This window comes from Bos javanicus, chromosome 11 (genome assembly GCF_032452875.1).
Source record: "Bos javanicus breed banteng chromosome 11, ARS-OSU_banteng_1.0, whole genome shotgun sequence".
Classification (NCBI taxonomy): domain Eukaryota; kingdom Metazoa; phylum Chordata; class Mammalia; order Artiodactyla; family Bovidae; genus Bos; species Bos javanicus.
In genome coordinates this window covers 3,119,192-3,134,413 of record NC_083878.1, presented here as the reverse complement: position 1 = coordinate 3,134,413, position 15,222 = coordinate 3,119,192, and the positions used below count along the sequence as shown (strand labels likewise).

At 46.5% G+C, this 15,222-nt stretch overlaps 1 protein-coding gene across 1 annotated transcript; it reads left to right on the top strand.

Annotated features, from left to right (window-relative positions):
• Positions 1-7,651: 7,651 nt before the first annotated feature.
• Positions 7,652-10,135, top strand: LOC133256699 (uncharacterized). The gene is made up of 4 exons (XM_061431573.1): positions 7,652-8,180; positions 8,704-8,777; positions 8,953-9,052; positions 9,937-10,135. The coding sequence occupies exons 1-4, from the start codon at positions 7,652-7,654 to the stop codon at positions 10,047-10,049; spliced, it is 816 nt and encodes a 271-aa protein (XP_061287557.1). The 3' UTR covers positions 10,050-10,135.
• The last annotated feature ends 5,087 nt before the right edge of the window (positions 10,136-15,222 follow it).

The following is a 15,222-nucleotide window of genomic DNA, read 5'->3' as shown; positions in this document are numbered from 1 at the left end:
TGTTGTTTTTGCTTTTGGCTCCGTCCCTTCATTCTTTCTGGAGTTATTTCTCCACTGATCTCCAGTAGCATATTGGGCACCTACTGACCTGGGGAGTTCATCTTTCAGTGTCCTATCTTTTTGGCTTTTCATACTGTTCATAGGGTTCTCAAGGCAAGAATACTGAAGTGGTTTTCCATTCCCTTCTCCAGTGGGCCACATTTTGTCAGAACTCTCCACCATGACCTGACCTTCTTGGGTGGCCCTATATGGCATGGCTTAGTTTCATTGAGTTAGACAAGGCTGTAGTCCATGTGATCAGATTGGCTAGTTTTCTATGATTGTGGTTTCAGTCTGTCTACCCTCTGATGCCCTCTCTCAGCACCTACCATCTTAGAGGGGTTTCTCTTACATTGGACATGGGGTATCTCCTTGCCACCGCCGCTCCTGACCTTGGACATGGGGTATCTCCTATACAGTCCATGAAATTCTCCAGGCCAGAATACTGGAATGGGTAGCTTTCCCCTTCTCCAGGGGATCTTCCCAGGGATTGAATCCAGGTCTCCCGCATTGCAGGCGAATTCTTTACCAACTGAGCCACAAGGGAAGCCCTTAAAAGTGTCAAGGTCATAAGAATCAAGAAAGGCTGAAGAAATGTTTCAGTGTGAAGGAGGTTAAAGGGACATGACAACTAAAGGCACCACAAACTGGATCTTTGCTATAAAAGACATTCTTGGAACATTTAGCACAACCTGAATAGGCTCTGAGAATTAAATGGTAAAAAAAGTACAAGTTGTAATATCCTGAGTTTTATAGTCATACTGGAGTTACACAAGAGAATGTCTGTAGGAAACACCCATTCTCCTGTGATGGGGCATCCGATCAGTGACTTGCTCAAATGGTTCCAGGAAAAAAAAAAATCTTTGTTCTGTCTTTGCAGATTGTTTAATAAATACCATCAGACAGCTGCCTGTGGACTTCCCTGGAGGTCCAGTGGTTAAGAATCTGCCTTCCAATGTGGATTGGAAGACGTGGGTTCAATCCTTGGTCCATGAAGATTCCACGTGGCATGGAGAAACTAAGCCAGTGTGCTGCATGCTGCAACTATTGAAGCCCGTGTGCCTAGAGCCCATGCTCCACAAAAGAAGCCACTGTAATGAGAAGCCCCCACACTGCAACTAGAAAAAGCCGTGTGCAGCCATGATGACCCAGGGCAGCCAAAAATGAATAATAAATATGAAAAGAGAGAGCTATCTGCATTCTTGCCTAGTGAGGAGAGATGGGATCCAATTTCTAAGCTACTAAATGGCCAAAGGTTCAAATGGAGCCCATTTCTATCCAAAAGTATACGTTTGGTATTCTTAGTTGGGGTTGGGGGGGGCGGTAGTTTTACACTTCCTCTCTGACCCCAGGGTCCCAGTTACCAAGAGGGAAGAAAAAGAGCTTCTCCATGCTTTTTTGGTTAGCCTGAGGTGGAGGTTCTCTACCTTGGCTGCATGTTGAAAATACCTGAGGAACTTTAAAGTAATAATGCCTGGATCTCACCCCTGGAAATTCTGCTTGGATGGGCTGGATACGATCTGGGTATTGGGAACAGAAAGAGCTCCGGTTCAGTTCAGTTGAGTTCAGTCACTCAGTCATGTCCGACTCTTTGCGACCCCATGAATCGCAGCACGCCAGGCCTCCCTGTCCATCACCATCTCCCGGAGTTCACTCAAACTCACATCCATCGAGTCAGTGATGCCATCCAGCCATCTCATCCTCTGTCGTCCCCTTTTCCTCCTGCCCCCAATCCCTCCCAGCATCAGAGTCTTTTCCAATGAGTCAACTCTTCACATGAGGTGGCCAAAGTACTGGCTCCAGGTGATTCTAATTAATGTGCAGCTAAATTTGAGACCCACTAACCCAGGATACAGGAGTTAACTGATCTACTGATGCCATGGAAGCATTACAGTTCTATAGAAGTCTGACCTGGGTCTCATGGGCTGAAATCACTATGACAACCAAGTTTGTGTTTCTTTCTGGAGACTGGGGGAGAATCTTTTCCTTGCTTTTCCCTGCTTCTAGAGGTTAATTGCATTCCTTGACCTGTGATCCCCTTCCTCCATCTTTAAACCAGTAACATTGCATCTCTCTGAACATTCCTCCACAGTCACATCTCCTTCTGACCCTCTTCTGCCTCCCTTGTGATTACTGAGCCCACCTAGATAATCCAGGATACTCTCCCTATTTTCAGGTCAGTTGATTAGCAACCTTAACTGGAATTAAGGATCTGCAACCTTAATAACCTTTTACCGTTCAACTTAACATATTCACAGATTCTGGAATTAGGACATGGACATCTTTGTCGTTTTTGTTGTTGTTGTTCAGTTGCTAAGTCGCGTCTGACTCTTTGCAACCCCATGGTCTGCAGCACACCAGGCTTCCCTTGTCCTTCACCATCTCCCTGAGTTTGCTCAAATACATGTCCATTGAGTCGGTGACGCTATCTAACCATCTCAACCTCCACCACCTCCTTCTCCTTCTGCCTTCAATCTTTCCCAGCATCAGGGTCTTTTCCAATGTGTCAGCTCTTTGCACCACATGGGCAAAGTATTGGACATCCTTGGGGGACCAGTATTCAGCTACTGCAGTCTGGAAATGTATGGAGATTCTTCTTAAGGGAAAACTGGTTAAAAATTTTAAAAGACAGAGAAAAAGAAGGGGTACTTAAATCTACAGACTTACTGCAATCCCTATCAAAATACCAGAGGCATTTTTCACAGAACTAGAACAAATAATTCCAGAATTTTTATGGAACCACAAAATACCCTGATAGCCAAAACAATCATGAAAAGAATAAAGACAGAGGCATCATGCTCCCTGATTTAATCTATACTTCAAAGATATAGTAATCAAAACAGTATTGTACTGGCACAAAAACAGACATACAGATCAATGGAACAGGTTTGTATCAACAAAATAAAAAGCAGCCCACTGAATGGGAGGAGATATTTGCAAAAGATACATCCAATAAGTGGAGAAGGCAATGGCACCCCACTCCCGTACTCTTGCCTGGAAAATCCCATGGATGGAGGAGCCTGGTGGGCTGTGGTCCATGGGGTCGAAAAGAGTCGGACACGACTGAACGACTTTGCTTTCACTTTTCACTTTCATGTATTGGAGAAGGAAATGGCAACCCACTCCAGTGTTCTTGCCTGGAGAATCCCAGGGACGGGGGAGCCTGTTGGGCTGCCGTCTCTGGGGTCGCACAGAGTCAGACACGACTGAAGCGACTTAGCAGCAGCAGCAGCAGCAGCATATCCAATAAGGGGTTAATATCCAAGGTACTTGAAGAAATCATACAACTCGACATTAAAAAAAAAAAAAACTCAATTAAAAAATGGGCAGGGGACCTTAACAGACATTTTCCCAAAGACATATAGATGGCCAACAGATGCATGAAAAGATGCTCAGCATCACTAATCATCAGGGAAAGGCAAATCAAAACCACAATGAGATATCACCTCACACATGTCAGAATGGCTGTCATCAACAAGGCCACAAATAACTAGTTTGACAAAGATGTGGATGAAATGCAAATACTCACTAAATTTATGAAAATAAGTCCAGCTCTCTTAGAGGTCAGGGAACTGAAACGCAGACTCCAGCAGCATCTCAGTTTTCATCCAACAGTGGACAGATTCGGCAAAAGGTGGGTGCCCCTCACATGTGGAGGAGGGCATGGCAACCCACTCCAGTGTTCTTGCCCGGAGCCTGGCAGGCTACCACTGAAAAGAGTCTGACACGACTGAAGTGACAACACAGCGGGGCACAGCATGGGTAACGCTCACATGTGGAGTTGGGAACTAGGACTCACATACCCAGCTGGCAGGAGCAGGAACTGCTCCAAACTTTTGGGAACACAGTCTGGCAGAATTTTTTTTTAATCACCATGTAGATTTTTAAGTTATTAATATTTTGTCATATTTTCTTCAAAGCTTTCTTAAAAAAAAAAAGGTGTACAGATACTATCAAAGCTCTTGACCTGGTTGGAAGCACATAGATTTGTTACCCTGTACAGAAATGTTTGTAGTATTTTTTATAGTATATTTTGCAGTAATTTTTAAAATTTTTGACAGAACTTATTGTTATGCTCGATGCACACAATTCCTCAGAATTCTGACCCTATTCCTCAGAAATGAAGGCTCCAGAATTTATGGCTATATAATTGGGCTTCTCAGGTGGTGGCACTGGTAAAGAAACCACCTGCCAATGCAGGAGAATAAGAGACTTTGATCTCTGGATTGGGAAGATCCGCTGGAGGAGGGCATGGCAACCCACTCTTGTATTCTTGCCTGGAGAATCCCCATGGACAGAGGAGCCTGGTGGGCTACAGTCCATAAGGTTGAAAAGAGTTGGACATGACTGAAGCAACTTTGCATGTACTAGAGATGTGCCGTGCAGCATTGCTTGAGAGGCAAAAATGTATAAACCATCTGAATATCCATCAAGCAGAAAATGATTAGGTAAATTCATAGGTATTACTCTCATAGTAGGGACTGCTGCTGCTGCTGCTAAGTTGCTTCAGTCGTGTCCGACTCTGTGCGACCCCAAAGACGGCAGCCCAACAGGCTCCCCAGTCCCTGGGATTCTCCAGGCAAGAACACTGGAGTGGGTTGCCATTTCCTTCTCCAATGCATGCAAGTGAAAAGTGAAAGTGAAGTCGCTCAGTCGTGTCCGACTCCTAGCGACCCCATGGACTGCCGCCTACCAGGCTCCTCCATCCATGGGATTTTCCAGGCAAGAGTACTGGAGTGGGGTGCCATCGCCTTCTCCGATAGTAGGGACTACTATGTAGTAATTACATAAAATGAGTTAGACCTCTGTATTGATCTGTGATGCCCACAAAATAAAAAGCAACTTATAATTTGTATAGTAGTGATTTTTCTATTTTATGTTCATTTACATGTCTGTACATTTTTAAGAAATATCTCAATATGTGCATGTGCTTGAGTATGACCATAGGAGCACAGAGTAGAGATTCTCAATCAGGGGCAACATTGCCCTCCAGGGGACATATGGTAATGGCTGAAGGAATTTTTGGAAATGGAACCCCACTCCAGTACTCTTGCCTGGAAAATCCCATGGATGGAGGAGCCTGGTAGGTTACAGTACATGGCGTTGCAAAGAGTTGGACACGACTGAGCAACTTCACTGTGAACTATGAAGGCATTTTTGGTTGTCACCACTGGGGAGCGCTAATGGTGTAGATGCTGAACATCCTGCAATACACACAGGAAAGCACCTCCCCCCCTCAACACCCTGCAAAGAATTTTCCAGTCCAAAATGTCAACAGCACAAAAGTTGAGAAACCCTGGCATAGAGAAAAGAAAAAGGATAAACACGAAACTATTAACAACCAACTTGTTCCTTAAAACCTATATGTCATTTGGTTTATTACAATGAGCATTTATTTTGACCTCTAAGAATTATCCTATAAAAATAAAAAATAATACTCAAATAAAAGTTTATTCTTATGGCAAAGACAATGGAGCAGGAAGGAGTGGGAGACTGTTGCCCAAGCCAAGCTGTTTCTCAGAAAGAGATCTAGGGGCAGGAGTGTAAACTGAGGGTAATGAGAGCTGGAGGCAGGAGGGGATGGATGGGGATGCCCTGGAGCCTGGCCCTGACACTGGAGCTCACCAGCTTAGAGTGAACAATCCCAGTGCTTTTGTGAGTTGAATAGGGACCTGAAAAAAATTTCCTATGATTAGGAAAGCGTACTGTGAGAGGGAGAAACAAGCCTCAACTCTATTTCCATTTTATAGGCTTGAATAAACCATTTTATGATCAAGAACTGTAACACATCAGAAGGGAATTTCTCCCTGGTCTGCTGAGAGTTGAATTAGCAGGTGTTTCTTGGCAAAGAATGGTCAATTAAGGTGGAAAAACGAAAATAGCATTCTCTGCTGCAGGTCTAATCAGAGTCTTTAACGTAGTAGTGTGTTCATCCCCAAAAGGGCAGTTATCAAATGCAGAACTTCCCTCTCTTTCACACAAAGTGCATGCTCAGACTCTAAGTCGTGTCCGACTCTGTGCGACACCATGGACTATAGCCACAAGGTTCCTCTGTCCACGGAATTTTTCAGGCAAGGATACTGAAGTGGGTTGCCATTTCCTCTTCCAGGAGATCTTCCCAACCTATAGATCAAACCCTCGTCTCCTGCATCTCTTGCACTGGCAGGCAGATTTTTTACCACTGAGCCATCTGGGAAGCCCTCCCTATCTTAACCAAGTCTTTTAAACTGAGAGCATCTTCTGAAACCAAGAATCCATGGAATACACTTCAGGAAATACTAACCTAGTCTAGTGATAGTTTTACAGATTAGGAAATGGTGGCCAAAACAAAAAGTGACTGAGTTGGCTGGTGGGTTTCACTCAGAACACTTGTTTTTTAGACCACTGCTTCTCCCCACCCCAGCATTAAACATCTCACCATAGTTACAAATCAAATTCTTGGGAAACATTCTAGGACTTAAGGGATTTTTTTTCCAATTTAATTTGGTGTGGGGGCAAGGGAGATAGAACGGTGGAAGTCATTCAAAGCAAAACTTGCCTTTCAATACAATCAAGACATTTTTGGTCTTAGAGATGTTTTTTTCTCCTTGATGGAGAGGCACCCATGAAGACTGTGCTCATGTGAAGGGATGCTCCACCTGATCCTTTTGAAAATATAACCTGCACAGGGCAGGTGGGAACACCTGGGACTTCAACCCTCCCAAATTTACCTCAAGTTTATCTCCTTGGGGCAGGGGAAGCCCTACAAAACTGATTCTGTAGATTCTCTCCAAGAAATAAATTTACTAAAGTTCCCTTGATCCTCTTACATGCTGAGCCTCTGCAAGACACTGAGAATTCAAAGATGAATAGAACATAATTTCTGCTCTAAAGGGTTGTTTTGTTTTTTAAATCAGGTAGGGAAACAGACACTGCATGTAGCCAGACTGTGACAGGGCTATACTGACCATGGGAATTAGGGCCTAGGAGCCCATGGAAGGCAGTGTTACAAAGCCCACCCTAAGAAACTTGCACACCCGAGCTCGTGGTTAAGTGGGGGCGGGGGGAGCTATGGAAGATCTTTCCAGTTTTCAACGGGGAACTCGTCCTAGTACATTCTGGGACTCCATTACCAGTAACAACTCCGCTTCCCACGGGGGAATCTTGTTTATCCTCTTCTTAGCTAACAGCTTCCGGAGGTAGCCAGCCCTTTACCTCACATCACCAAGGGTTTTGGTTCTGGGTGTGCTAAGTCGCTTCAGTCGTGTCCGACCGTGCGATCCTATGGACTGCCACCCACCAGGTTCCTCTGTCCATGGGATTCCCCTGGCAAGAAATACTGGAGTGGGTTGCCGTGCCCTCCTCCAGGGTTGGTTCTGGGACGGGCCCACAACATGGCCCTACCTTTTCCCCCTTCCTCAGCCTCGCCTCAGACCTGGATCTCACCACCTCAAAGCCACAGCTACAGGAAAATGATGCTAGGTCTGCCGGCAGATTCTGTCCAAGTTCTTATAAGTCGGGCCCCACGTTCACAGTGGCTGTCACACTGCCAGGAGACCCAGCCTCACAATTTGTCTCCATCACAATTAATACTGTGGCCTTTGGGACGCTACTGCTAAATGGGGACCACTTGATGTGTGGCAAGTATCCTGACGGGCACTGGCTTCATGTCTTCCATCAGCAGCCTCCACGTCGCCCGAGCACAATTGTCAGCCAAAAAGCATATGAACTACAGTGGGGTTGCCCCATTTGGACGACGACACTGAGTCTCACAGGCGCAAAACAAGTTCCACCCAACCTCAGCGTTAGCAAACGGCAGGTGTCCAGATGCCCACAACTGAAACCGTTACTAGCCCCGCCCCTAGCCGGCTGCACGGAGTGGGCAATGAGGCAGAGGTGCACAGGCGCAGCTTTTCCTGATGTCCCGCCCCTGAAAGATCACGTGAATAAGGCGGAGTCTGGGCGAGAAGGAAGCGGAAGGGGGAAAAAGCCCTCCCCCGGAAATCCCTTCTGTTTCAGGAGCCTGCTCCCGGAAGTGCTGGTGTTTGTAGCGGGCGTGATGGCGTCAAGGTTACTCCGTGGAGTTGGAGCTTTGGCCTCCCAGGCCCTGAGGGCCCGGGGTCCAAATGGAGTCTCCGTGGTGCGCTCTATGGCGTCTGGAGGTACTCGCCGGCAACGTGCGCCGTTGCCCTCCCGCGGTTGGTGTTAGGTCAGCAAAGGCCGGGGTGGGGGAGGCCTTTCATCTCCTCGGCCCCAAAGCCCTGAGGCTCTGCGGACCTCTCCCTGTTATTCTCGACCGCAGCTGCTGCTGACCACCAAAGTGACCGGGTTGCGAAAAATTTCTAAACGGAGTTGCCGGGTGACCTTGGTGGGCAGGGTTTGCAACCGGGGCGTGAAGGGGCCAAGCCGCCCTTCAGACCTGCTCCCGTCTCCAGTTGGATGCTGATTAACCTGCTTTTAGGAAAAAAAAAAAAAAAAAGGCAGAAAAATCGGCCCCCGTGGTTGAAGGAAGATAAGATCACCCCGTGTTCCACTTTTGGGTAACGTGACTGGTTCTTAAGGGACAGCGGGTATGGGTGGACTGTGGGAGCCTCTGGGCCCGCTAAGACTGTAAGCAAAAATTGACTTATGTGCGTTTTCCCTCTTTATCATTTCAGCCGACATCATTATTTTATTTTCCTTTAGGTGGTGTTCCTACTGATGAAGAGCAGGCGACTGGGCTAGAGAGGGAGGTCATGCTGGCTGCTCGCAAGGGACAGGTGAGAAGAATGTTCCATGCCTTCTGGGAGAGTTCATTGCCTTGGATGGGATCAGAGCAGCCTTCTCTCTGGGGAGCCTTCCCTCCAGGAAACCTGGCTTTTGGGAACAGTATTGGTAGTCCCTAGAGGGTAGGAATCATTTGGCATAATAGACCCTTTATTTTGTTTTTTTCAGGACCCATACAATATACTTGCCCCAAAGGCAACCTCAGGTACCAAGGAGGACCCTAATTTAGTCCCCTCCATCACCAACAAGCGGATAGTGGGCTGCATCTGTAAGTGCTTCTCTACTATTTTCTTACCCTTTTGTTTGTTTGCTTATTTATTTTTTGGCTGTTTAGAATGTGGGATCATAGTTCCCCAACCAGGGATGGAACCCACGGCCCCTGCATTGAAAGCACAGAATCTTAACCACTGAACCACCTGGGAAGTCTCTGTTTATGTATTTACTTATTTTTAATATTTACTTATTTGGCTCTGCCAGGTCTTAGTTGTGACCCTCGGGATCTTTGTTACCGCGTGTGAGATCTTTCAGTTGCAGCATACAGGATCCAGTTTCCTGACCAAGGATGGAACCCAGGCCCCCTGCATTGGGAGCATGGAGTCTTAGCCACTAGACCACCAGGAAGTCTCACCCATTTGTTTAATTTAATATCTGTTTAGTATGGAAGATGTCTACTAGTTTTTTCACATCTGTTGTCCGTGAGTGTATATGTGTAAAGATACGTGGATAAATGTTTTAAAGGTTTTGACCCTCAGGCCCTTTTGCCAAAGTAGGTCACCCTCACTGTAAAGAGGCCTGGAACATGAATAATACTGCCTCAGTGGAGAGGTGGCGTGCAGAAGTATTCATCTAGAAAATACCATACTTTCTCTTCGCCAGACACCACATCAGGCACTAGCTGTACATGCCAAAACGGACCCGGCTTTGGGGTTCTACACAGGCAGGAAACTGTGAGGACCTAATAAGGAACTGGTCAGAGGTCAGTTTACTCAGAGGTAAACTTGGCCTCAGTTCCTTCATCTGAAAAATGGGATCAGCTTGAACTGACCTTAAGGTGTCAACCATAACTATTTGCATCTCAGAGGTGTCTGAGGGCAGTAGATTAACGGTGAAAGTCCTTCTTTGCATGGCCTTCAGCTACCTTTTTTCTTTCAGGTGAAGAAGACAACAGTACTGTCATCTGGTTCTGGCTGCACAAAGGCGAGGCCCAGCGATGCCCCAGCTGTGGAACCCATTACAAGCTGGTGCCACACCAGCTGGCCCACTGAGCCACTGCACTAATGCACTCAGAATATGATGTGGAATTTCTTCTTTCCAGTAAAGACTAGCCATTACATTGGCTTCTCCTCCCATAGTTGGCTGGTCTTATTTTTTTCCTGTGTTTTTGGGGGAAGTGTGGATAATTTTTATGTCAGAAATAGCTATCTGTTAATATTAGCTTCCTATCCCCTTGCTTTTGTACACTGAGATTGTCGATCCCTAATGCAGTGATGACAGGCGGTATGGGGAAAACAGTCAGGCTGACTGGACTTGTAATGTTGGCTTCATCTTCTAGCTTTGTCACTGGGATCATGTTCTCTGAGGGTGGGTGGTTGTTTAGGAGCTAAATTGTATCTTCTTTGTGACCCCATGGCCTGTAACCTATCAGGCTCCTCTATCCATGGAATTCTCCAGGCAAGAATACTGGAATGGGTTGCCATTTCCTTCTCCAGGGGATCTTCCTGACCCAGGGATCGAACCCGGGTCTCCTGCATTGCAGGCAGATTCTTTACCACTGAGCCTCCTGAGAAGCCTAGCTGACGCTCTAGTGGGAGAAAAAGGTGAATACACAGCCACCCTTTCAGCATTAAAGGCAGCACAGGCACTCCCATACTTGGCATCAGTTGACTGTCACAACTACCCTGTGAAATGGACCTTTCTCTTTCTTTGTGTACTTAATTTCTAAAAATTCAGATATAATTTATATACTGTAAAATTCATTCTCGAAGTGTACAATTCAGTGGTTTCTAGTAAATGCACAAAGTTTTGCAATCATTATCACTAATTCCAGAACATTCTCAAAAGCCAGTACCCATTAGCATTCACCCCTCTTCTCTTTCCCATCTGCTCCTGACAACCACTAATCTACTTTCTGTCTACGAATTTGCCTATTCTGGACATTTCCTATTTGTTGAAAAACTATTTTTCCCGTTGTCTTTGTGCCCTGTTGAATATTGACCACTAATGTATAGGGTTATTTCTGGACTCAGATTATCACCTTACAGAGGTTCAGAGAGGTTAAGCTATTTGGCCACAGTCACAGAGCTAATAAAAACACCGGATCCAAACCCAGCTCCTTAGAATTTGTCTAAAGTGCTGTGAGAATACATGATGGGGAGAACGATTAACTTCCCACCCCAGGAGGCAGGTGTCAGGACTGGTCTTAAAATCTCCAAAGGGAAAAAGCAGAGAGGCCTTTGGAAAAACAGCAAAGAATAAGTTGTGGTTGGAATGCCAAAGACTTGCAAGGGTATTTGGCCTTCATTTATCTGGGAGAAGGGGAGTCCCTGAAGGTATGTTAGCAGAGAAGACAAGGAGAGGAAGGGGACACTTGGAGGAGAAAGGTGAGTCTGGATAACTTGATTTTGCAGGCCCTAAAGAATCATGAGGTGCATATTGGGATGGACAGGTTAGCTGGGGAGAGTTGGCTGGAAGCAGAAGGCTCCAGTGGGACTTGAGTGATGGAAATGGAGCTGAGATCCAACCTCCAGCAGAGGGAGAAAAGCCAAGAGGCCGAAAGGCAAGGTCGAGGAAGCTTAATTTGGGGAGGCAAGGAGAAGGGTTAACAACAAGAAGGTGTCTTATCAAAACAAGATTGTAAAGAGAGGTTGGGGCTTGGCATATAGGAGGCCTACAGGGTGACAGTTTCAGGGCACGGTGCAGTCGGAAGGCCGGTTGGGTGAGAACACGTGCAAGTGGTTGCTGATGATGCAGACAAGGGGAAGAGGCAGCTTGCCCGAGCAGACAGATTGAGTGCACGGAGGCACCGTGTGAGAAAAAGACTGCTGTCTCAGCATCCTTGAGGGCCAGCCGAGGGTGCCCAATGCAGAGGGGAGGAAGAGCCCTGGAGAGAGACCCAGTTTCTCCAAGACCAGAGGGAAGGGGAGAAGGGAGGGTCAAAGAGGAGGGAAGGGAGGCTTAGTGAAATACAAGTAGGCAGGGCTGGGGCTTCAGGGCAATGAGCGAGAGAACTGCCAAGCTTCCAACACCAGCGGCTCAGCCAAGGGCAACTGCCACAAGCCTGTCCAAGTGTATGACATTCTCCAGCCACCTTGGAAGCAGGAAAATAGAAGGCAAATGGTTGGGCAAGTTTAATGTTGGACAAGGGAGAAAGGAACTGAGGATGTCAGTGACTGGTGGAACCATCTGACCGGGCTGTCCCAGCCGGAGAAGCAGGCTGGTCGCTCTCTACGTTATCCTCCAGATCCACCCTCCACCCCCTCTCTCTGCCTGGGGAACTGACCTTCATGGCTTGCATCAAGGGACTCTCTTACCCTCTGGTTGCAGCGGGGCAGGGAGGAGGATGGAAAGGGAGAGATTGGGCAAGAAAGCTCCTTCACCCCACCCCTTCTGCCTGGTTCTGGTCAGGGCACAGCGCCCCCTGCTGCTACAGCCTCACAGGTGCCAGTACCACCCAGCCCAGCTGGTCAGAACATCCCACCGAGGCCCGCCCTGGTCCTCACCATCCCATGCTGTTGCTGCTGCTGCTGCTAAGCCGCTTCAGTCGTGTCCGACTCTGGGGCTCCCTAAACCCTGAGCACCTTCTACACACTGGCAGATCCTGTGGGCAGGCCCAGCAGGAGGGTGGGAGATGGAGGGGGAAGGAGAGGAAAGGAAGAGCCCTCAGGGCTCTGAGCTGTCTCTGGTGCAGGATGGGGCGAGCCCTCAACAGCAACCGTCTCCACCACTCCTGTGATAATTAAAAACTAGCGCTACCTCTGCTTCTGTAAGAGGTCAGGGCCTCTGTGGTCCAGTCAGAGCTGCTCTTTCTGGTGATAGAAATGCAGATTAAGTCCTTTATGACCCCATTCCTTCAAGCTTGTGTGAACTTGGCCCAAGTGAAGAACAACCCCCTCTCTTCTACTTTCTTGAGATGGATTCAAGGCAGAAGCCACATTCCACTCCCCCCTCCCCCAACACGTACCCAGAGGCAACTGCTTGTGTTGGTTTCCTGTGTATCCTTCCAGAGTTCCTTTAGGTAAATATAAACAACTATGAATACTGATTTAAAATACTGATTAATGATGAAAATTTTATTGAAATATAGTTGCTGTAGAATATTATACAAACTATGCTGCTGCTGCTGCTAAGTCACTTCAGTCATGTCCGACTCTGTGCGACCCCATAGTTGGCAGCCCACCAGGCTCCCCTGTCCCTGGGATTCTCCAGGCAAGAACACTGGACTGGGTTGCCATTTCCTTCTCCAATGCATGAAAATGAAAAGTGAAAGTGAAGTCGCTCAGTTGTGTCTGACCCTCAGCGACACCATGGACTGCAGCCCTCCAGGCTCCTCCGTCCACGGGATTTTCCAGGCAAGAGTACTGGAGTGGGGTGCCATTGCCTTCTCCTATAGATGTATACAATATAGTGATTCACAATATTTAAAGGTTATATTGCATTTACTTGGGCTTCCTGGGTGGCGCCAGTGGTAAAGAACCCGCCTGCCAATGCAGGAGACATATAGAGATGCTGGTTTGATCCCTGGTCGGGAAGATCCCCTGGAGGAGGGCATGGCAACCCACTCCAGAAGAATCCCATGGACAGAGGAGCCTGGTGGGCTACAGACCATAGGGTCATAAAGAATCGGACATGATTGAAACTATTTAGTGTACATGCACCATTTACATGTTATTTACATGTAAATGGTTATATGTTATATATATATATATAACATGTATATGTTACATGTTATAACCATTTACAGTTATTATAAAATACTGACTATATTCCCTGTGTTGTACAATATATCCTTATCTGTTACTATGTATAATCTCCTCCCCCATCTTGCCCCTCCCTCTCCCCGCAAACAAACACTAGTTTGTTCTGTATATCTGTGTCTGCTTCTTTTTTGTTATATTCACTAGTTTGTTGTATTTTTTAGATTCCAACATATAAGTGGTATCATACAGTATTTGTCTTTCTCTTTCTGACTTATTTCACTTAGCATAATGCCCTCCAAGTCCATCCTTGTTGCTTTAAATGGCAAATTTTCATTCTTTTTTTATGGCTGAGTCATATTCCATTGTGGGTATTTATAGCTATTACAATGGACCTCATTTTCTTAATCAATATGATCTCGGGTGGCCTCAGCCTGCAGGGCCTTGAAGTGAGGTTCAGTTCCTGGCCAGAGATTGAGGTGGGGCCATGACAGTGAGAGCACCAAATCCTAGCCACTAGTTTGGGATCTAATCCTGACCACTAGCTACTAGACCAGTAGTCAGTGACAAGGCCCCGGCCCTTCAGCTTTGCAGAAAAGAATTCCCACAAGGATGGAAAGTAGTGAAACAAACAGTGTTTACTAGGAGGAAAAAGAGTACAGTACACGTGGATAGATACAGGGGCCAGCCTCAGAGAGTCGCTCTCTTGCAGCAGTTTAAATAGCTTTTATGGGGCATTTCTTCCAGGTTTCCTGGAAGGCAAATCATTTTGATTTGCCTGGTTTTGAGTCTGTATTTGGTATATCTCAGAATCCTCTAGGAGCCGGCAACAGTCCATGGGGTCACAAAGAGTAGGACATGACTGAGCAGCTAAGCACAGCACAGGATCCTTCCACGTGTGTGCATGCAACTCTCAGCCAAGATAGAGTCCAGCAAAGGGGCCTGTGCGTTGTTTGGCATCACTTCCCTTTGACCTCCAAGAAGCTTTCTAGTCAGGAAGTTCTTGACTTAGACAAATATGTGATCTCTTCTTTCTTATCTAGGCAGGGCTCAGCCTCCTCTCTGGATTGTCCTGTTGATATTTTGGAGTTTCTGTCCACAGGGAATGAACTCCCACTGCTCACCCTGGGAGGAGTGGGCATCTACCTCCAACTTCACATTCATTTGTTGACGGACACTTAGGCTGCTTCCATATTTTGGCAATTGTAAATAATTATGCTGTTATGAACACTGGGGTGTATCTTTTTGAATTAGTGTGCTTTTTTCTGATATATGCCCAGGAGTGGAATTTCTGGCTCATAGGGTGGTTCTGAATAGACTTTTTTTTTTAATGCCAGCACTTACACTGTGTTAGGCATGGTTCTGAGCACTTTGTCCGGAAAACAGCTCCAGAGGTAGGTGCTGTGTCCATTTTTTTAAGATTTCTGTTTTGATGTGGACCATTTTTAAAGTCTTCATTGAATTTGTTACAATATTGCTTCTGTTTTATGTTTTGGTTTTTTGGCTGTGAGGCATGTGCAATCTT